Source organism: Protopterus annectens, chromosome 5.part0, assembly GCF_019279795.1.
Source record: "Protopterus annectens isolate FY-2018-M chromosome 5.part0, PAN1.0, whole genome shotgun sequence".
In the NCBI taxonomy this organism is placed as follows: Eukaryota; Metazoa; Chordata; order Ceratodontiformes; family Protopteridae; genus Protopterus; species Protopterus annectens.
This window is the reverse complement of record NC_056735.1, coordinates 1,377,286,482-1,377,308,547: the sequence shown is the minus strand read 5'-3', so window position 1 is coordinate 1,377,308,547 and position 22,066 is coordinate 1,377,286,482. Positions and strand designations below refer to the sequence as shown.

The following is a 22,066-nucleotide window of genomic DNA, read 5'->3' as shown; positions in this document are numbered from 1 at the left end:
CATGAACAATGACAGAGTCATATTTGTACTTGTTCTGGAGTGACCCGAGTGCCTGCGTTATGTGGCAGATTCTGGCTCCCGACAGGCAGCTAACAGTAACCTTCTGCTTGCCCAGCCTAGTGAGTGGGACGTCAGTGTGCCTGACTATAGAGTCACCTAGTAATAGTGTGTTAGGGATGTTATTTCGCCTTAAGGGCTGTGATTGTGCGGCACACTGATGGTGTTTTAGGTGTTGTCTGGTTTGTGACGGGAAGTGCAGGCTGTTTGGGTGTCTGCTTTGGAGGTCTCTGATGCTTTTTCAGGTTATTTAGAGCCTCTAAGTATGATTTTGTGTATTTATGTGTATTTTTTGCCAGTGCTGTTTTAGTAGGTCTGTGTGCGGCTGGAGTTGTGGTGCAAGTGTTAACCTCCTCCTCTTGACTGTCTGTTTCAGTCTTGGGTGGAGACAGCGTAACTTTCAGTTTGACTGTATAACTGCATCTCTTGCATAGGTTAGTGTTTTGTTGTAGGAGAGGGTTGTCCGTGTACATGAGGCAGTTGTAACATTGCCTCAGGATACCCAGATTCACCAGCTGGACTGGAGAGTGCACCTGAAGTTGCCCTTTGGTCATGCCTGACTAGTAGGGTGAGCTGCTTAGTTGGCGAGTGGTGAAAGAGACTTGCCCTGCTGGGCAATCAGAGTGGTGAAAGAGAGACTTGCCCTGCTGGGCAATCAGTGTCAGGGTATATTACTGTTTGCTATTCGGTCTGAGCAAGTGCTGGGCTACAAGATGCTTTCTGAGTGCTTAGGTTGAGTGTTAGACTTAAAGGGAAAAACTGAAGAGGAGATTTAGTGGAGCCGGGAGTAATTTAACCATAGCTAACCGACACTGCCCGGTGCGCAAAACCATGCAAACACGGTTTTTATAGTAGGGAAATGAGAGAGATAGAAATTAGCCTAAAATGGCCAATAAACTACTAACTTATGGGCTGGAAACCCTCCTGCAGGGACAAAGTGAGCAGAGAAACTTCCTTCTATCCAAGTAAGGTATGGGCAACTCAGAAACTAGTATCACAGCCCTGAATTCAGCACTAGCCTGAAAACTGGACTATACTAGCTTAGAAAGGCAGGAAACAAGGAATTCTGTTTTGTTTTTTGTTTTTGTTTTTTTTTTTTTTTTAAAGATGAGGCAAAAACAGTAAAAAAAATACTTGAGAGCTTTAAACTACTACAAACGATCAGAAAAGGCCATCGCACTTTAGTGTATAGCCTACAACAGTTAAACAAAAAACTTTTTAAAAGTGCAGGCAGTCAAATAAGTACAATGTGAAAAAACAAGCTTTTAAATCACAAACGCTGGAAAATCTGCGTTTAGGCGGAAAACAGTTACGTACAGCAAGTAAGTACAGAAAACGGATACTTAACCACCTGCAATCTACCCCCTTGCTTCTTTCAGTAATCAAGTCTCGAATAAAATAAAGACAAGTATTTTTGCACATTAAAGCTAATAGTATCCAATACCCAGCCAGCTTATAAAGCAAACTCAGGTACTCTCCATGACGGTCATCTAGTTAATGTCAAATTTTGCACCTATACAGTGGCACCCCCTACTGGCAATATATTTCTTACACCCAAATTTACAACTACTGGTTACAGAAACTGTCTCACATCCTAGATCAGAATGTTCCATTTAAGATCACATCTCTCCATTTACTACTGACATTAATGGCGGTCAAACTGGGAGACCGAATAAGAGTTCAAGCACCTACCAAGAGTAAATTAAGAAAGCAGCTTATTGGACATTTCTGACCTCCTCACTGCAACTCAATCCCATGGGCATTGATAATCATTTCATAAAAAGTCAAATCCACACACAAATATCAATAGACAAACTGGAAGAATGTATCCCCAGGTAGTAGTCCACAAAAAGTAGCACACACAAAAGTCCAGGGATCATATACCAGGCAAAATGAACAATTTGAACTTTTCCCAGTAGTACACAAACGAACTAAGTCAAAAACTGATTGTATACAGTCAAAAGAAAACGGCTTTATTGCAGTGTAAGCGCTTTCATGGGAATACCTCCCACTTCATCAGACCATAAAAGACAATGTTACTACTTCCTTTTATATAAAACAATTACTTAAAAATCACCAATTAAATAATAATCACTCACTTTTCTTAAAGGTACATTGTGCCATCCACCATTCACTATATATTGCAAGTAACATATACTAACTCACATCATTAAGACATTCTTCTATCAAGAGTTTTAATATACAATTATAAATTGTTGTATCTTTCGGCTTTTCCCGGTTAGGGGTCACCACAGCGGAACTCCGGTCTGCTAATGATTGGCAGTACATTTTTAAGTACAGAGTTGCCAGCCCTAACGCACAACCTTCAACGAAGATACGCCCATTCTTGCACGTCTCCACACAGAAGACGCTTTAGCTGAGAATCGAACAGGACAAATTCTTACTGTGAGGCGACAACGCTACCGCAGCACCACCACTAATATTAACTAAAACCATTAGACATCAATAAATAAATTTATACATGCAAAATGTTATATATAAAAAAACTAATCTGTGTAATGCTTGCAATTAATATTTCAATAAGCACATGTAAGCTTATCAATGTGAGCTATTCAACTCTTAGTTCTACATACTCTTAAACCTAAAATTATTAACTTATGCTCTAAAATTTGTGTGCATATCCAATGAACAACTTTATAACCGCTAGTACATTTGTTTACAAGGACATCATTTCCTATATAATATGGTCTACTTCATCTTTAATGTAAAGACCTGTTCTTTATCTATCATAGAGTCCCTTGCCTCTGTTACCCCTTAACTTAACTATCCACCTCACTTCTGACATCTCCATTTTATTGATTATTTCACCTCCGCTCTCACTTTCTCTAACCACTTCAATAACCATAAAGTGGAAAGTATGTGTGGAAGCCTCAATTAAAAACATGGTTTAGTCAAGGCATTAGTTTTTTTTCAACATTTCTTATACTTAAATGTTCCCTTATTCTCAATTTGAACTCCCTATTAGTTTTTTCCTATATAGTAACTTGAGCATACATTACATAGGTTGTTACTAGGCTATTGGCCCTAGGGCCTATACAAGCCTAGCCATAACAATTCCCTGGATATTTCTTCCCACGATATTTACTTTTCTGGACCCCTGTCCAGCAGGGCGACTGACAAGATCCCCGGGGTGAATTTCCTATCTCCCTTCCAATCATCAAGGTTCCTCTTGAAGAGGGCCAAGGAGGCGCTCTGCTTGACATGTATGGGCAGTCTATTCCAGAGTATGGGGAGTCTCTGGGTCAGGAACCTATCCCTCCAGCATGTTTTGTTCATTGTGATGACAAGGTTTAGATCCCTGGAACGTGTGGCTCTGAGGGATTGGGATTTGTTTAAGTGGAGCATGTCCCAACAGCTCAGGGTTTGACATGGCCTTGTATGTTAAGCAGAGAGCACCTCAGAGTAGACGATATGCCACAGAGCATAGCTGGAGTTTTTAGACTATCAGCATATGGCATCTGCTTTAGGCCTGTGATTCTTTTAGGGAGGTATTTCTGTGGCCTTTCCAGCTGTTGCAGATGTCTTGTGAAGTACATACCAAAGGGGCATTGTACTCTATAATGGGTCTAATGAGGGAGGAGTACAGTGGGACAATGACTTTTTTTCTGGATGAAAAGCCCTTTGTGATGAGGGGTGCCACATAGTTTCCTGACTGTTGTGGCGATGTGGTTATCAAAAGTGAGACCACTGTCCACCTGCGTCCCTAAGTCTCTCATCACACTTTCGATGTTTAGTGCACTGCCACCTGTGTGATAATTCATGGGTACATGTTTTTTTCCCAAAGGGGATAACTATACATTTCTTGGCATTATGCTTGAACCCATGGATCTGGCAACAGGCATCCGTTTCTTTAAGGCCCTTTTGTAGAATATCCACATCATTCGGGGATTCAATAATGGCTCCCAGTCATCTGCAAACTTTGTTAGCCAGAGTCCCTTAGTGTTGGCCTGTACTTCAGAGAAGTAGATGCCAAACAAGAGTGATCCCAGGACTGAACCCTGAGGTACTCCACTTGTCTGGAGCTGGATTTGGAGTCGGCTACTTTTACAGCCTGGGTTCTGTCAGTAAGCCAGTTGGCAACCCATCAAGTGACGTAGGGATTTATGCCCAGCTTAGTAAGTTTATCTATGATTCCTGAGTGGGGGATGGTGTCGAAGGCCTTGGCGAGGTCCAGATAGGCTGTGTGGACCACTTTACCCTCATCCACAGCTCTGGAGACTGATTTGAAGAAGTCAGATTCAGGAGACAAGATAGGCCCTTCACAAACCCAAACTGGGTGGGGTCTAGTGTTTGAAGGTTGCCAATGTCTTTGTTTATAAGTACCATGATAATGTGTTCCATGCTCTTGCAGATCAGGCTTGTCAAGACTGATGGGACGGTATATTGCCAAGTATACTATATGTTGGGTGATGCAACTTACTGGAATAAAGTTTGTGTTTACAGTTGCCGCATGGCACTGTTCCTACATAATCATCTACGCCATTATTCACATTACTACCATAACAAAGGTGTCTTTTCAGTGATTTCTTATTCCTATAGCAAAATTCAAGTTCTTCTTGCCAAAAGGAAGGCAATCCTTTGTTAAACAAACAGAGTCAACATTAACAGCAGTAGTTCATTAATGAATGATTTCCCGGCATTTATCAGGGAAATACATAAGGTAGAGGATAATTTATACAAAATCAAGAGTGTGCAAGCGGAGCAATACCATCTAGATGCATGCCTTAAATACAAAGTGGTGCCACGAGGGTCAAGAATACTGAAAATGCCGAACCAGGGGGAACGGCAACCAGAACTGTTGCTCAAGTGGCAACAGCTGAATTTAGAGCAGAGAGTTTTAATTATATCCGCCTTCTCCTTGACAATGCAGACACCGAAGGAGGTCTGGTTATGGATAAAATTAATGAACAACAACAAAATTTGTATAAAAACTATCCCAAAGATCTAGTGCATGATAAACTCAGAACTGTCATAGATTCTGTCTCACTATTTGAGAAACGACTGGTGAGACAGAAATTGAATAAGTTCGAACATGACAGAAATGATTTTAAAGCGGGCCATGTGTTCGTATGGCCGAGAACGACTGAGGACAAGCATGAACAGAATGATACAAATTCCAACAAATGTGAGAGATGCAACCATATAGCCAAACTGGAGGCTAAGCTCTCTCAACTCAGTACTGGCATAACCAGTCAGGAGGAGAAGGAAACCACACTCATTACAATTCCAGTCTCACATAGACCTACCACGACAGCAAACCAAACACATAATCACACAAAAACATACTCAGAAGCTCTAAATAAAGATCTGCCGAAGCAGCAGAGACCTCTAAAGCAGACACCCAAGCAGCCGCAAACCCAAAACAAAACACGTGCAACACATATCTCACAAAGCCAGTGTGCCAAACAGTCACAGCCCCTAAGACTAAACAACATACCTGATACACTTGTAATAGGTGACTATAGTCAGGCACACTGACGTCCCGCTCACCAGGCTGAACAAGGAGGGGGTCACGGTGAGCAGCCTGTCGGGTGCTAGGATCCGCCACATAACACAAGCACTCAGGTCACTCCAAGGCAAGTACAAATATGACTCAGTCATTGTCCATGCTGGTGTGAATGACCTGAGACGTACCTCCCTGGACTACATGAAGAGACATATAGGAGCTCTCTGAGCATGTAGCCCAGGCCGGTATGACCCTGACCTTGAGTAGCATCTTACCCTCACCAAGAATCATGCCACAATATGAAGACAAGATGATCAATTTCAACAATTGGCTTAAGTACTGGTGTCATTCAAAGGGGATCCAATGCCTGTCAGCTTGGGATGATATGCTCGACAAACCACGATGCTTCGCTAGGGACGGCTTGCACTTGTCACCCCTGGGCTTTCGGATATTGGCAAAGGATCTTGCTACCCCCATAGTGCCTTTTTTAGGCAAGGCTCAAAAGACAAACCCACCTCCATAGGTATCACAAGGGATAAGAAACTAAGAGTAATGCTACTCAATGCCAGAAGTCTAAACCTCAAGATGCACGCACTCAAAACTCTCCTTAGCATGGAGAACATAGATATCTGTGCAGTAACAGAAACCTGGTTCAGGGCTCCCGAGAGCACCCCAGCACTACCAGGTTATACTTCATACCATGCTTTTCGGCCCCAAAACTTGGACCGAACCACAAAAGGAGGGGGAGTATTGATATTCAAAGATACCCACACCTCCAGGTTGGTGGCAAAGCACGAAGCATCAGAGACTATCCATGTGCAACTAACAGTGGGTAAAACTGCCTTCCAGTTTACAGCCCGCTACAGACCACCCTCCCAAACCCAGGAACCCCACTCGGCCTTCCTGAGAACACTGGAAAAAATGAAGGTCTCTCCAAACACCATTATATTGGGCGACTTCAACTACCCAAACAGACTGGGAGCATTACTCTAGCTCCAATACCCTAGCCCAAAGGTTCCTAGAATTTATAAACTCAAATGCTATGGAACAACTTGTTACCACTCCCACAAGAGGTGAAAAAAACACACTGGACCTAATCATCACCAACATGGGGACTCAATGCTCCAGACCAGAAGTGTATCCCTCACTGGTAAGATCAGACCATAAACTAATCTCACTGGATATTCACATCCCGACCCCACCCCCTGCCCAGAAAACCAGTGAAAAACTTCTCTAAAGCAAATTTCACACTCCTCAAAACTGAGGTGGAATCCTTCAAAGCCCCCGGGCCTGTGGAAAATACAGCCCAGAACGCAGAATCCTTTATAAACGCATTCTATGAACACCTTCAGGAAAGCATGGATCATGCGATCCCAAATAAAACCAAGACCCAATCCTCCAAAGGCAGACGTCCTGTCTGGTGGACCCCAGCCATAAACAAACTATACAACAGAAGGAGGAAGCTACTAAATGATAGAGCAAAATCCCAAAAAGGGAAGGCATCACTGATCAGTATTAGCAAAAAACTACGGGCACACATAAAATTGTCCAAGGCCAGCTTCGAGAGAAAAATTGCACAGGACACTAAGGATAATCACAAGGCTTTCTTTAGTTATGTTATGAACCTGGGTGGTAATTCCCAGATATGCTCAGAATTAGTCCAAAATGACATAAAATACACCGAACCCACAGACATTGCCAACATCCTAGCTGACAGGTTCAGCGCAAACTTCTCCCCTCCCACCAAAAGGGCAAATATCTATCCCAGCAGAGTGCTGCCCCCCTGACATCTCAGATGCTCAGTTAAGAGCCGCCCTCTCCAAAGCAAAACACACAGCATCAATGGGACCGGATGGTGTCCCGGGCTGCGTCCTACATGAACTCCAAGAAGAGCTAAACCCAAACATAAAACTACTGTTCAATCTCAGCCTTACTACAGGATATGTGCCCAGAGTGGCGTACAGCAACAGTGGTCCCTCTCCATAAAGGTGGTGCCTCAACGGATCCTGGAAACTATCGCCCCATAAGCCTGACTAGCTTGGTCTGCAAAGCTATGGAAAGGATCATGGACCTTATAAATAAAGACATTGGGGACCTACAAACACTGGATCCTACCCAGTTCGGCTTTGTTAAGGGCAGATCCTGCCTCTTAAACCTGGTTGATTTCTTTGAAACAGTCACCAAGGCCATTGACGAGGGGAAGGTGGTCCACACAGCCTACCTGGACCTCGCAAAAGCATTCGATACAATATCCCACTCGGGCATTATAGATAAGCTCACCAGCTTAAATATAAACCCCTATGTCACTAGATGGATTGCAAACTGGCTCAAGGACAGAACCCACATGGTTAGAATTGCTGGAGCCATGTCAGACTCCAAACCAGTTACAAGTGGTGTCCCACAAGGCTCAGTCCTGGGACCTCTCTTGTTCGGTATATATTTCTCGGAGGTACAGGCCAACACGGAAGGACTGTGGCGGACCAAGTTCGCAGAGGACTGCAAACTGGGCGCCATAATCGACTCTCCAGCCGACACAAGCATCCTCCAAAAGGGCCTCATAGAAACAGACAACTGGTGCCAGAGCCATGGCCTCAAGCTAAATGCCAAAAAGTGTATAGTCATCCCCTTTGGCAAAACCAAAGTGCCCACAAATTACCACATAGGTGGTAATCCATTAAGTACAGAAGAAGTAATTAGGGACCTGGGGACCCAAGTTGATAGCAATCTCTCATTTGACAACCACGTGGCCAAAGTGGTTAGAAAAACATTTTATATAGCCCACCTAATCATGAAGGGATTCACATCTAGATCAGGGGAGGTCATCGTGCCTCTTTACTCATCCCTCATCAGGCCCATAATTGAGTACAATGCCCCTTTTGGGATGTACCTTACCAGACACCTGCAGCAACTGGAAAGACCCCAAAAGTACCTCACCAAGAGGATCAAAGGGCTCAAGCAGATGCCATATACTGCCCGGTTAAAGAAACTCCAGCTCTACTCAGTGGCATACCGCCTGTTCAGAGGCGATCTGTGCCTGATGTATAAAGTCATGTCCAACCCGGAATTAATGGACATGCTGCACCTCAGAAAATCCAAATCCCATCGAGCTACGCGCTCGAGAGACTTGAACCCCAGCACTGAAATAAATAGGACATGCTGGAGGGACAGATTCATAACCCAGAGGCTCCCTTCACTCTGGAATAAAATCCCAGTCCAGGTTAGGCAGAGTCCCTCATTGACTCTCTTCAAGAGGAATCTTGATGAGTGGATGGGAGATCGTAGGTTTACCCCGGGTATCACTTCTGTGTCACTGTTAGACAGAGGCACAGTATACTAGCCTCGAAAAAGGGCATAGCAAAATAAATTTAAAATGGGTGGCGAAAGCCAAACACATTCTGGCTAGGCTTATAAATGCCCTAGGGCAGATAGCCTAGTATGAACCTATGATACAACCTTAAAACGGAGAGCAGCGAACCTATGATACAACCTTAAAACGGAGAGCAGCTGAGAGAGGAATTAAAAAAAAAAAAAAAAAAAAAAAAAAGTACAGCGAAGCTGTAGGGGCGACCAAAATACAAGCTGAAATTGAACAGTATATAACTCCCATCACACGCTGAATGGAAGTAATGTGTGTCCTAAACAAAAAGACAATGATAATGAAAAAGTTTCAGACAAGTCTGAAACTGCTTCAAGTACACAGAAAGCAACGGGGACACCTAGCAAACATTTTTTAATGGCTCCACCAGCGCTCCCCATATTACCCATCAAGTTAACATCGGGGCAACATGGCAAGGAACGAGGGAGATCACAGAGCAGAGGGCGAGTGAAAAAGAAAGGAGTGCAAGATCGATCTGAGACCCGGAATATGAAACGCCAGTGGTATCACCAGTGAATGGGGATACACTGGTATGGAACATTTCCTCTAGAGTACTAACGGACTATGAAATGGAATTATTAGGGAAAGGCCTGTCATTTATCCCTACTCAGAGGACTGAGGTATCCAATAACATTTTGGGCATTAAGAAGTTTGCGAGAAATGTTGAGTTAGTTATTTTTTTGGTAATGAATGTGAGCATGACAAGTCTGTGCTAAAGAAACCAAGCACATTCATTCCCCACAAATAATCCAGTAGTATTAGTTAATAGTTTGAGAGAGAAAGATTTGTATGACAGATTACATACAAATAAAAGGAGGATTACAAGTAATAATTTATCTAAAAATTAATGTATAGCTATGCAAGCATTGAAAAATAATGAGTCTATAGTGATAAAAGCAGCTGATAAGGGAGGCCCTACAGTTATAATGGATAAATCATTTTATGACTCGCAAATGATGACGTATACAAGCTCATTAGTACTACTGGTGTTGAAATTATAAAACAAAGGTTTAATGCACTTTTATATGACAGCTTACTTGAACAATGGATTACTAAAGAGCAATATGACTTTTTTGGTACTAAACCCATTAATCCCCTTGATACAAGGTAACCCCAGAATTCATAAGACCCTATACACCCCCCCTGAGACTTACAGTCTCAGGGAGGGGATGGATAACCGAACCCATATCAATATATATAGAAAAAATGTTGAGGCCTATAGTCTATAAGAATGAGGAAATTTTTGACAGATACTAAACCATTTTTAACTGAATTGTTTAAATGCACAGAGGCAATGTCTGATCCAAGTAAAACAACACTGATGGTCACATTGGATGTTAACTCTTTATTCACCTCTATTCCGAATGATTTAGGTATAGAAATGTTACGTGAATACTTAACACAAGAAGGAACATACAGCTAGTAAGGTAGAACTTGTATACTTACTAATGGAACAGGTACTGGTTAATAATATAATACTTGATCATGAAATCTATAGTCAAAGAGAAGGTGTAGCTATGGGTACATCTAGCGTAAATAGTTACGCAAATATAGTAATGGCCAATTGGGAAAAGAAAAATGTGGTAAATGGAAAATGGCAACAAATCAGATTCTATGAACGCTTTATAGATTACCTCTTCCTGTTGTGGCAGAGTTTGAGTTAATTTTTTACAGGAGTTTAAATGAAAGTACAACTTTCTTAAAATTTGAGATAAAGTACTCAAGTAACACTGTTAGTTTTCTTGATGCAATAGTAAGAGATTCAGGAGGGAGATTCTTGACTAAAGTACATAGGAAAGAATGTCATAAGAACACACATGTACATAGAGGAGTATTCACCCCCAACGCATCTTTAAAACTGTAATAAAAGGACAAGCACTAAGGATATCTAGATTAACAGCTGATGACGCAACATCTGAACAAGAAGTGGTAGACTTGAGTAACAAGTTTATACAACGGGGGTATAAAGAGAGTGAAATAAGGAAAGTAATGACTGATGTTAAGAGATACTAAAGGTAAACCCTATTTTTCACAGGAAGGGGGTCAAATGATGGAGGCCATGAAAACACACTATACCAATAATATTAAAGATATCCACGGACTATACAAGTGATGTTAACATAATGAAAGATACTGTGAAGAAACATTGGCCTATACTCATAAGTGACCCACAAATGAGAGCTAGTGGAAGAACCTGAATTTTGCTATAGGAATAAGAAATCACTGAAAAGACACCGTTGTTATGGTAGTAATGTGAAAAATGGCATAGATGATTATGTAGGAACAGTGCCATGCAGCAACTGTAATCAGTGTAAATAGATCATAGTAACAGATTTAGACACCCTGACACTGGAATAAGTCTCAGCAAGTTGCATCACCCAACATATAGTATACTTGGCAATATGCAATATATGCTCAAGTTACTATATAGGAAAAACTAATAGGGAGTTCAAACTGAGAATAAGGGAATATTTGTTAAGTATAAGAAATCTTAAAAAAAACTAATGCCTTGGCTAAACGTCTTAATTGAGGGTTCCACATACTTTCCACTTTATGGTTATTGAAGTGGTTACAGAAAGTGAGAGAGGAGGTGATATAATCAATAAAACGGAGATGTCAGAAGCGAGGTGGATAGTTAGGTTAAAGGGTAACAGAGGCAAGGGACTCGATGATAGAATTCCATTAAAGCCTATATTAAAGAATAGGTCTTTACGTTAAAGATGAAGTAGACCATATTATTATATAGGAAATTATGTCCTTGTAAACAAATGTACCAGCTGTTATAAAGTTGTTCTTTGGATATGCACATAAATTTTAGAGCATAAGTTAATAATTTTAGGTTTAAAGAGTATGTAGAACTAATAGAGTTGAATAGCTCACATTGATAAGCTTACATGTGATTATTAGAATATCAATTGCAATCATTACACAGATGAAAGTTGTTTATATATAAAATTTTGTATGTATAAATGAATTCATTTGTTAGACATATCAATAAATGAATTCATTTATACATACAAAATGAATTCAATAAATGAATTCATTTTGTATGTATAAATGAATTCATTTATTGATATGTCTAACAAATGTTTTTAGCGGATATTAATTTATAATTATAGATAAGAACTCTGATAGAAAAATGTCTTAATGTTGTGAGTTAGTGTACGTTACTTGCAATATATAGAGAATGGTGGATAGCACAATGTACCTTTAAGAAAAGTGAATGATTATTATTTAATTGGTGATTAAGTAATTGTTTTATATAAAAGAAGTAGTAACATTATGTCTTTTATGGTCTGATGACGTGGGAGGTATTCCCATGAAAGTGCTTACCTACTGCAATAAAGCAGTTTTCTTTTAACCGTATACAATCAGTTTTTGACTTGGTTCATTTTTGTACTACTGGGAAAAGTTACATTTCATAAAAAGTCTTTATTAGCACCTGTAGCAGTTTGGCATATATATTATAAAAACACTATTCTTTCTCAACTTTGAAATGACTACTGTAGTCTTACATGCAACAATGGGGTGTCCCCACTTTTAGTGGCAACTCACTTACTCCTCGCTCTACAAGAATACAGTATGCCTGTGTGAGCTCTTCAGATAAGTGGTTGTTAACAGGAGAGGGTGCACTAACACTTTGAAAGATGTCTACTGCTGTACTTGCCCACAGCTACGTACTGGCAAACTCACTCCAGGCTATTACTTTCGAGTAGTTTGCAAAGAGTGCATCATTGCTTACAATGCTTTATAATCCATTTATCTCTTAAGCGACAGTTATGGATTCTTCAGTCCCTTCCCTGGCTGCCCATACATTACTGTTCTTTGATGCATTTTGTACAAAATAGTATCTCAACTCTATTGTAAAAAAATTACCCTGGCCAAAACCTACCTCCTTGCCCTCACTGTTATATGGGTCCCCAGTTTTAACTAACAGAGACCTCTATAAGAAGAAGAAGAAGAAAAAAAAAAAAACAAACAAAAAAAAAAGCTAGATAGTTGCTATAACAAAAACTGCCAAACTTGCTATAACCTGCACTCCTTCAAAATCTCTGTAACAGACTACTTTGAAGCCTGGATTTGCCCAGGCTAAGGTACTCATAGCTTTTTCTACCTCTACTCTATCCCCAACACTAACTTACCCTACTCTCCCTTCCTTTACACACACTTCCCAGAGGTTGCACTCATACCTTTTCCACATATATTCTTACTATCCGCTGTATCATAACCTTACCCTTCTCTACTCGTACTATCCTACGCCTTCATCAATACAATCCATTACCTTATTTCATGACCTCTAGAATATTAATGATTAATGATAATCATCCATTATGGAAAATGCTGCATCTTCCTATTATCAGGCTTTCCATATAATTTATCCTGGAACACAAAGACTTAATTACGTCTGTTGAGTTTTTATTCTGACAAACTAGTGTGCAGTTTTTCAAATTTTGATTGCACAGTTTTTCAAATTTTGGGCTTGAATGTTATGACTTTGTCTAGCTTTTCATTCTGTTAACCATACATATCTGAAGCTTTTCTGCCTGGACCTCCACTGAAAATGGGTACCTCATGACCCAGTCGGACTTTCCCGGTAAACAAATGCCAAACAAATAAATTAAAGTCCCCGATCCTTATCCTTCAAATCTGTACTGGAATCTTTATTGCGACACAAGGATCAATTAAGATGAATAAGCACACTTGTTTCCCCCCAACACACATATAAAAGCTGCCCTAATAAGGACAGTGATGTGGGAATCCTGTTTCAAGTGCAGAGTCATAAGGCGGCATTCAGTGATTTAGACTTTAAGCTTGCAACAAAACTTTTTCACTCCCCCCTCATATACAGTAACTCCATGATCATAAAGCAGTAGCAAACGGCAATATATATGATTGATGAAAGTGTTTTTTTTGGCAATACTGATTCAAGGACTAAATCACTTACAGAGCTGTCAGACAGCTCACATGATGCAATGGCCCCATGGCAATAGAGACAAAACAGTGTCACAAAAAGTTGATAATCATTTTACTTTGCCAAAAGTTTTACAGGACTGCATAAGGACCAACTATAATCCTGCCAAGGACTTGAAAAGATAACACATGAAAGGTGCTGACTGCAAAAATACATATGTACATACATAAAACAGTAATGGAGTATAACTAATAAAAACATATTCTCATCAAATGTGCAGAGTTCACTATTTATAAATTTCAGTTAAGCAAGATACCACCCTATATAAAAAAACTTCAAAACTTTTTTTCAGGAAGTGCTTCAAGATGGTTTTCTAAAGCAGTGTTTCATGCTATTAATTCAGCAGTCATATTTAATACCCACAATTCAGGGTCATTAGGAGTTAAACTTAGACCAATAAGCAACACTTCTTCTTTCGGCTTTTCCTGGTTAGGGGTCGCCACAGCGGATCATTTGTCCACTCATGATTGGCAGAGGAGTTTTACAGTGTGGCATTGCCAGCCCAGCGCCAAACCTTCCACAGAAGGCACACACTCACACCTAGGGCCAATTTAGAGTGTGTCCAATCCACCTACTGCATGTCTTTGGGATGTGGGAGGAAACCTGAACACCCGGAGGAAACCCACACGACCACAGGGAGGACATGCAGACTCTGCACAGAAGGCACCCCAGCTGAGAATCTACCCGGAGAACCTCTTGCTGTGAGGTGGCAACGCTCACCACTGCACCACCGTAGCCCCCCCCCCCCAAGCAACACTACTACGTCTAAAACAATCCTGGATGGGCACCAAGTCCATTACAGGAAACAAGCACACACGAGAGGCAATTTAAACACTAGCACACTATCTAGTTGCCTACACTCATTTCTTTGGGATGTAGAAGAAAAACAGAAGACATTAAAGAACTGGAGAATCCAGCATTGGTAACAAAAACACTAACCACTACACCACACCTTGGGCTACTAATATCTCACTATACTTCATTTGATTTTGCTTAAATGTAGGCAAGCACAGGGCCCTCAATAAATACAGCATACACACTAGGTCTACAAAGAAATAGATTTTGCAACACTCATAATTGTGAAGGTGTTTAACAAGTGAAGGAGTGTGCTTGAAATCTACAAACAATGTTATGTTTGTTTTTGCATTTGACAAACTTGCTAAGTGTTCAACACAAAAGTGATGGTGGACTGGTCTGCATCCACAGTGACAAAATGCAACATTACCGATATCTGTCGAAAAAGTGCCTGCAATCTGTGACTCTGAAGGTGCATAAAACTCAGGAGTGCTCCATGCAGTTCCTGTAGCAATTTAAAAACATGGCTAGACTTAAGAGCTGCATTGATATATTTTAACAATGTTGCCATGTTTTATGTACATTGTTTGCAAACAACCAACCACAACATTCAAAATTAAAACATCATGCAACTCTCAATTATTTTCCTATAAAATATTTTAGGAGAACCAGACAGAGAAACAGGAGTGGTTGAAAAGTACGCAAAAGTCCTATTCCAATGTTACCATCTTTTTTGCACAAATCAGCCACAGAACTAAGGAAAATGGACACAACTCTACATATTCATTTTTTCAGTAGTTTTTTCTATACATTCTACAGTACAAAAACATATATAAAAAGACCTTCCGTAATACAAATAAAGACTTTTAGGATCACAGAAGGTTACCAGGGCTAGCAGCTCCAGGGCCCTTACAAGCCTAGTCAAGCTCAGCCAGTGTTCTTAAGGGCGTCTGGTTCAAGCAGACACTAAAATCAGCACCTACTACCACTGTCCAAGATGGAACCACCAGGTGAATTTCCAGCTACTCATCCAATCGTCCAAATATCGCTTAAATAGGGGCTTTAACACAAACAGGAAGTTTGTTCCAAAGGTGGGGCAACCTCCGAGACAAATCTGTCCCTCCAGCAAGTTCTGTTGATGTCACATACTAGGTAAGGTTCTTTTGAGTGAGTAACCCGTATGCCATTTGACTTGCAAATGTGCAGCATTTCCATTAAAGATGGGTCAGAGATTGCTCTATATGCTAGGCACAGGTCACCTCTGAGCAGTCTGTATGACACAGAATAAAGTGACAATGATTTCAGTCTGTCCACACAAGACAGATCTTGAAGACCCCAAATTTTCCTTGTAAGGGACCTTTGTGGTCTCTCCAATTGCTGCAGGTGTTCGGAAAGGAACATAACAAAGGGAGCACTATACTCTATTGGCCTGATGAGGTAAGAGTACAGGGGGGGGGGGGTTATAAACTTTTTCTGGAGGGAAATGCCCTTACTTATGAGATGAGAAATATAAAAATGTCCTTCTTAACACTGTGGATACAAGATCAAAGTTAAGGTTGCTATCGACCTGTGTGCCCAGATCTCTCACCACTGACAGAGTGCTTAGGGTATTGCCATTAATGTGTTAGGCTGCAGGAACATCACCCTTGCATTAAGCTTTGGCACCAGTCATTAGTCTGCGCAAAACCATCTTGCAAGATGTTGACATTGCTAGGGGTTTCAATTATCACACCCAGTTTGCAGTCATCAGCACAACTTTGTCAGCCATAGTCCTTTAGTTTTAGCTTGTACTTCAGCGAAGTAGGTTCCAAATAATAGGAGACCCAGAACCGATCCCTGTGGAACACCAATGGTTACGGGTCTGCAGGAGGAGTCCCCTATTTTGACCGTATGATTTCTAGCAGTGAGCCAGTTTGCAACCCACCTGACAATATATGGGTTGTTACCCAGCTAGGTGAGTTTATCAATGATGCCGGAGTTGGGGATTGTGTCAAAGGCCTTGGCTAAGTCTAGGTAGGCTGTATGCACACATCTGCCCTCATTTAGAGCTATGGCGACTTTCTGAAAGAAGTCCACCAAGTTTTAACAGGCATGAGCTCCCCTTGATAAAGCCAAACTGGGGGGGGGGGGGGGGGGGTTGAATGGTTGAAGATTTTCTCTATCTTTGTCAATAAGGTGCATGATCACAGGAGCTTACTAGACTATCTACCCATCGACCCGGAAGTCATTTTAAGCCTAGCCATTTCAACCCAATGTAATACTGTAGAGGTACTACTCAATACCAAAGATTACATTTAGTGATGACTGCCCATGTCCAAGAGGGCTGTGGGAGCTGTCCCCAGTAAGAATTTACAGTGCCCCATCCACTCATCCAGGTTCCTCTTGAACAGCGTCATAGAGGTGCTCTGTTTCACATGAGCAGGTAGTCTGTTCCAAAGACGTGGCAGTCATTGGGAAATAGATCTGTCCCTCCAGCATGTCTTATTTAAGTCGCAGGCCATATTTAAGTCCCTGGAACGGGTAGCCACAGACCCATTTGAGTTACAGATATGCAGTAAGTTTATTAAGTTTGGGTCTTGGGTTGCTCTGTAGGCCAGGCACAAGTCTCCCCTAAGACGTCTATATGATATGGAGTACAGTGACAGGGATTTAGTTGGACCCTGTAAGGCACATGCTGAGGGCCCTTGATCTTCTTTGTTGGAAACCTCAGAGGTCTTTCCAATTGCTGTAGATGCCTGGTACGGTACATACCGAATGGGGATTTACACTCAATTATGGGCCGGATAAGTGCTGAGCATAGGGAGGTTATAACTTCTTTTGCTCCCAAGGCAATGCCTTTACTTATCAAGTGAGCTATGTGGAAAGCTTTCCTTACAACGGTAAACAAGTGGCAGTCAAAGTTATGGTCGGTGTCAACCTGTGATCCCACGTCCCTTACCAGTTCATGGGTACCTAGTATACAGTTATTGATTTGATAGTGTGAAGGAACATTGTTTGTGCCGAAGGGAATGAGGACAATTCCATAGCCTTGCAGATAAGGCTGGTCAGGATAATGAGTCTATAGCTCCCAGGATGTACCCCCTTTGTGCAAAGAGATGATTGTAGCAGTTTTCCATTCTGCTGGAATGAAGCCAGTGCTTACACAGACTGAAAAGCATGCCCAATGGTGATATTAATTCTGTTTTAACCCATATAGAACACATCCCGGGATATCATCTGGTTCCACAGAGGCTGCATTTTTGGCAATGGGGAGGGTGTTTAAGACCTGTTCCTCAGAGATAGTAGGTGGGGGACAGGTGTTAGGGATGCTTGGGGGTATGTGTGGCGGGGACAGGGGAGTGAAGTTTTCACTGAACCTGACAGCCAGCAGGTTTGCTATATCCATAGGTTCTGTATATGTAGTACCATTAACTACGAGGTCAGTACAAATGTGAGACTTGCCTTGGAGGTGACAGATGCAAGTAAAGAACACCTTGTGGTTATCCTTAGTTAATCCAAAAGTAAGGCAAATACTACCATGCTGTGTAGGAGGCAACTTCACTTTATTAAAACAATAAAAGCAATATCATAAGTGCTTTCGGGTAAATCCCTTCATCAGATGATAAAACACTAGTAAAAACATAGTATCTAACATAGTACAACACAACCAATGAAAATCAATAGTTTACCCTCCTTTTTTTGCTAGAAATGGTTTTAAACTGATATCATTTAATCCTGGGGCTTTATCAGCTCCCAGTCTAAGAATCCATTGCATCTCTGTCTTCAGTTTCATTACAGAAGTCATCAATTCTTTGACTTCTGTTTACAACACATATAACCATAAAGGCAAATACATGATCACTATGCAATTCTATATGCTTGTACAGTGCACTGTGTTCTTTTCTTAACCTTATATCTGATACATGCTTAAAAATTCTATCTTTAAGTCTGCAATTTGTTTTTCCTACATAATATGCAGTACACTGTTGACAGTTCACAGTATAGACAACATTTGCGTGTTACAGTCAGCATATACATTCAGAAAGTAATTCTTGTTGGTCCTGGGGTGTATAAAACAGTTTCCTTGTAAAATGTGCTTACAGGCTTTACAATGTAGACATGGACAAGTTCCCTTCTTCTTAATGCCTGAATGCATGGGTTCTTGACACAAAATATCTTTCAATTACTACTCTGGAAGTATAGAGGTATGCAATTGTTTTAACACTTCCAGCACCTGCCAAAGATCTCAGTAAAAGCCCTTGTGTGGGCATTTTTTTACAGATAGGAGCCAAGTCCTGCCAGCTTCCAGCAATGGGGGTTTTGCATGGGAAATAAAAGTCAGATTACCACAAATTAAGTCAGTCATTCTGCAAGACATGCCAGAAGAAATATTTTAGATATTTTTGAGAAGTCTCTTAGTAAGGGACTGAGCATTCTGTATTCTATCTTGGGCCTGACAACAAGAACTACTATTTACCATATCATCTACCTTCAGCCATTAAGTTATTAGGGTATAGTAATTCTTTGAGATACAGTCAGGAATATAGTGAAGCTTAGTGTAGATATTGTTTTTCTTTAATTTATCTGAACCTGTCCGATGTTAAACATTTCTGCGATTTGAACTTTGATGTCAGAGAATATATACTTAGTATTTTCTTGTTCTTTTATTATTTAATATACTTAAACCTTTCATTGCGGCTGATCTTTGTAGACATATTTAAGTTTTGAGAGTACCTGCATATTTATTTAGCGAAACTGTGTGGACCACTCCTAATAGCCTTGCTCTAACTACCATTTGTATTAACACTAATTTCACTCAGTATATTGGGTACCCTTGGAAAAGCCTTAAAGGTAGTTGGCAGGAGTGTCTGGTGGCAATCATAACTACCTTATAGTCTGGGCAGAAGGAAGCATAGCAAGTAATTCTGTAGCAGCCTTTCCCAGGTGTGTGTGTAAAGGTCAAATCTGAAAAGAGTGAGTGTCAGCTACTTGGACAGGGACACATAGGACTGGTTAGACTGAGAGGGTGCTGGAGGTCTCTACTTGGACACTCAGCTGAGATTCGTGCTGGGAATCTGGAGAAAGAGGAAGAAGCCAGCCCCAGACTGATGGTGGTCTCCGTGCGCTCTTAGAGGAAACTGCACTTGATGCAGACAACTGCCTCTGGAAATACTGTGTGTACCCGTTTTGCTTCCCAGTGAACGTCCCCCACAGGTGCCACTGCTGAGGATTGAGGCTGCTCAATTATGGGTCCAGAGGAGGAGGTCGTTACATATTGGCTGGCAGTGGTGGGACATCCACATCACTTATTGGTTGGCAGTAATGGGATATACACACCAGAGTCTATAAAATCTTCAGTTTTATTTCAGTGCCATGAGGAGACAAACCTGCAAAAAATTAAAGCGCTGACAACTAATGCTACCATAACCCTTAGAACACACGATGCAAAACTACTGGAACTAAACAAAACAAGTAAACGCTTGGGACGAGTAACGCCACCTTCTGCCTCCTTTAAAGAACCAACTAATGGATTTTTTGGGAGAGTGTCCTTAAAAAGGCTACGGGGCATTCATTCTTACTATATTGCAGTACACGGGTTTCTGTACGATATGTCTGTATCATCTCGCTAGTAAACGCAAACGACTTGGGAATGAATATTACAAGTCTGAATTTCATTTTTTCAGCAACAGTTTAGAATTTGGATCAACCCGACTTTAAAGCAGAAGTATTCCAGTACTATGCTTATTAGGCCAATAGCTCATAAACTACATATTGAATAAGAACATTTTCAACTAATAAAATCACCGAGTGCTTTATGAAATCAATTGTCAAGTACAGCTGATACTTTAATTGTAGCTGCAATATTGTCTTCCTGTCCTGGTCTTACCCTATGCGAGTTACCGTATATCTACAAAAGTACTCTGGGGTGCACTTGTGTTTCCTTATTCCTGACGATTGCTAGATATGCAACATTTGTTAATGTAATGCGTACTTTTTTTCTAACATAACCAGTACAAAAGCACAAAAAAAGTAACGGATGTTTTGCCAAAAAAATGTTAATCTCAAACCAAAGACCAAAACGATCAACATCATTGCATTAATATTTTAATTACACGCACATTTTATTACCGTATTCCACTAAAACCTAACATTCTCACTCCCTTGGACTAAAACATGTCAAAATACCACTTACATTTTCATCCCCAGAAAGATCAGGATTACTGTTTTCATCACTACTGACTTTCTGTTTCTTAGCCGGCATGTTGTTTCCCGCCGTACATCTATAACCCATATGCCACAATACGGCGCCGCAAAACGGAAATTCAACCGTAAAATGGACAGAAGGTCGCAAATGTAAATTAAACTTCACTCTTGTGTATTTGTTGATGTTATTTGTAGCGTTAGTGGTGCCTATTATCCTGTTAGCAGTCTTTACTTTACATGGCTGAAGATACACTAATCCTATTATGTATTGTACTGTTCATAATTGGGTCTGTATTCGGTTAGAAAATGTTGACTGAGATTTCTCCTTTAATATTTATGTAGTTTAAAAACCCAGACCAAAGTATGATCTATTAAGTTATTATTTGGTAGCTTTTACAAGGAATTTCCTAGACGGCTGAAGTAAAGCTGACAGCTTCGGTAACACTGCGATTAAAATATGTGTATCACCATACTTATTTAAAGAGATCCGCTGTAGTCATTGAGACAGTAACACATGCTAAGAATGTCAGCTGAATAGTCATGACGATGAAGACGTAGACATGACTGTTCATTGATGTTCATACACGTCACCAGTTACGGGTGGGCGGACCTTGCTGCTGCGCATGAGGAGGAGGGGGGGGGGGTTAATACAGTAAAACAAAGCCGCATTGGTCATGGGTGATATTATAGCGCTTTCCTGATTTGTATGAAGGTGGTTGTGTTCCATTGTTTTGTAGTTCCATAATTAACACCCATTATGATTTATCCTTAACATATAGTTGAAAGCAGCTATCAATGTGAAGTTGTTCAGTCCAGCCGTTCATTCTTTACTGATGGAAGATACGGCCATTTGCAAAGCTTAAGTTTTACCAGTAGCTCAAGACCAAGCGAGCCCCTTATCCCATGATGCACTGCTGAAATTACCTCAGATCTAGTTCGCCGGCAGGGATCCCACAGGTTTCTGTTTTGCTCGAGCCAATAGTCATCAAAAACACGTTTTTCGCAAGTTATTTCTGTATTTTTTTATATTATTCCATAGATTAGTCATAGAGTAGTTTCTGTAGTTTTGTATAAGCTCCCTTTCCCTTTGTGTGCTATTTAATATTAGTTGTAGTGGCCTTGTGTTTGGCCCGGTTGTTTTTCTTTAATATATATATATATATATATATATATATATATATACACATATTTAGCTAGTGTTGGCCCTTCTTCCCTT

The 22,066-nt window shown here is 40.7% G+C and overlaps 1 protein-coding gene across 1 annotated transcript in view; it reads right to left on the bottom strand.

Moving 5' to 3' along the window:
• Positions 1–21,354, bottom strand: part of EED (embryonic ectoderm development) — a 967,389-nt gene extending 946,035 nt beyond the window's left edge. The window contains exon 1 of the mRNA XM_044072008.1: positions 20,840–21,354. Within this exon, the coding sequence (XP_043927943.1) occupies positions 20,840–20,938 (99 nt within the window). The 5' untranslated portion in view covers positions 20,939–21,354. The remainder of the gene's footprint in view (positions 1–20,839) is intronic.
• Positions 21,355–22,066: the final 712 nt, after the last annotated feature.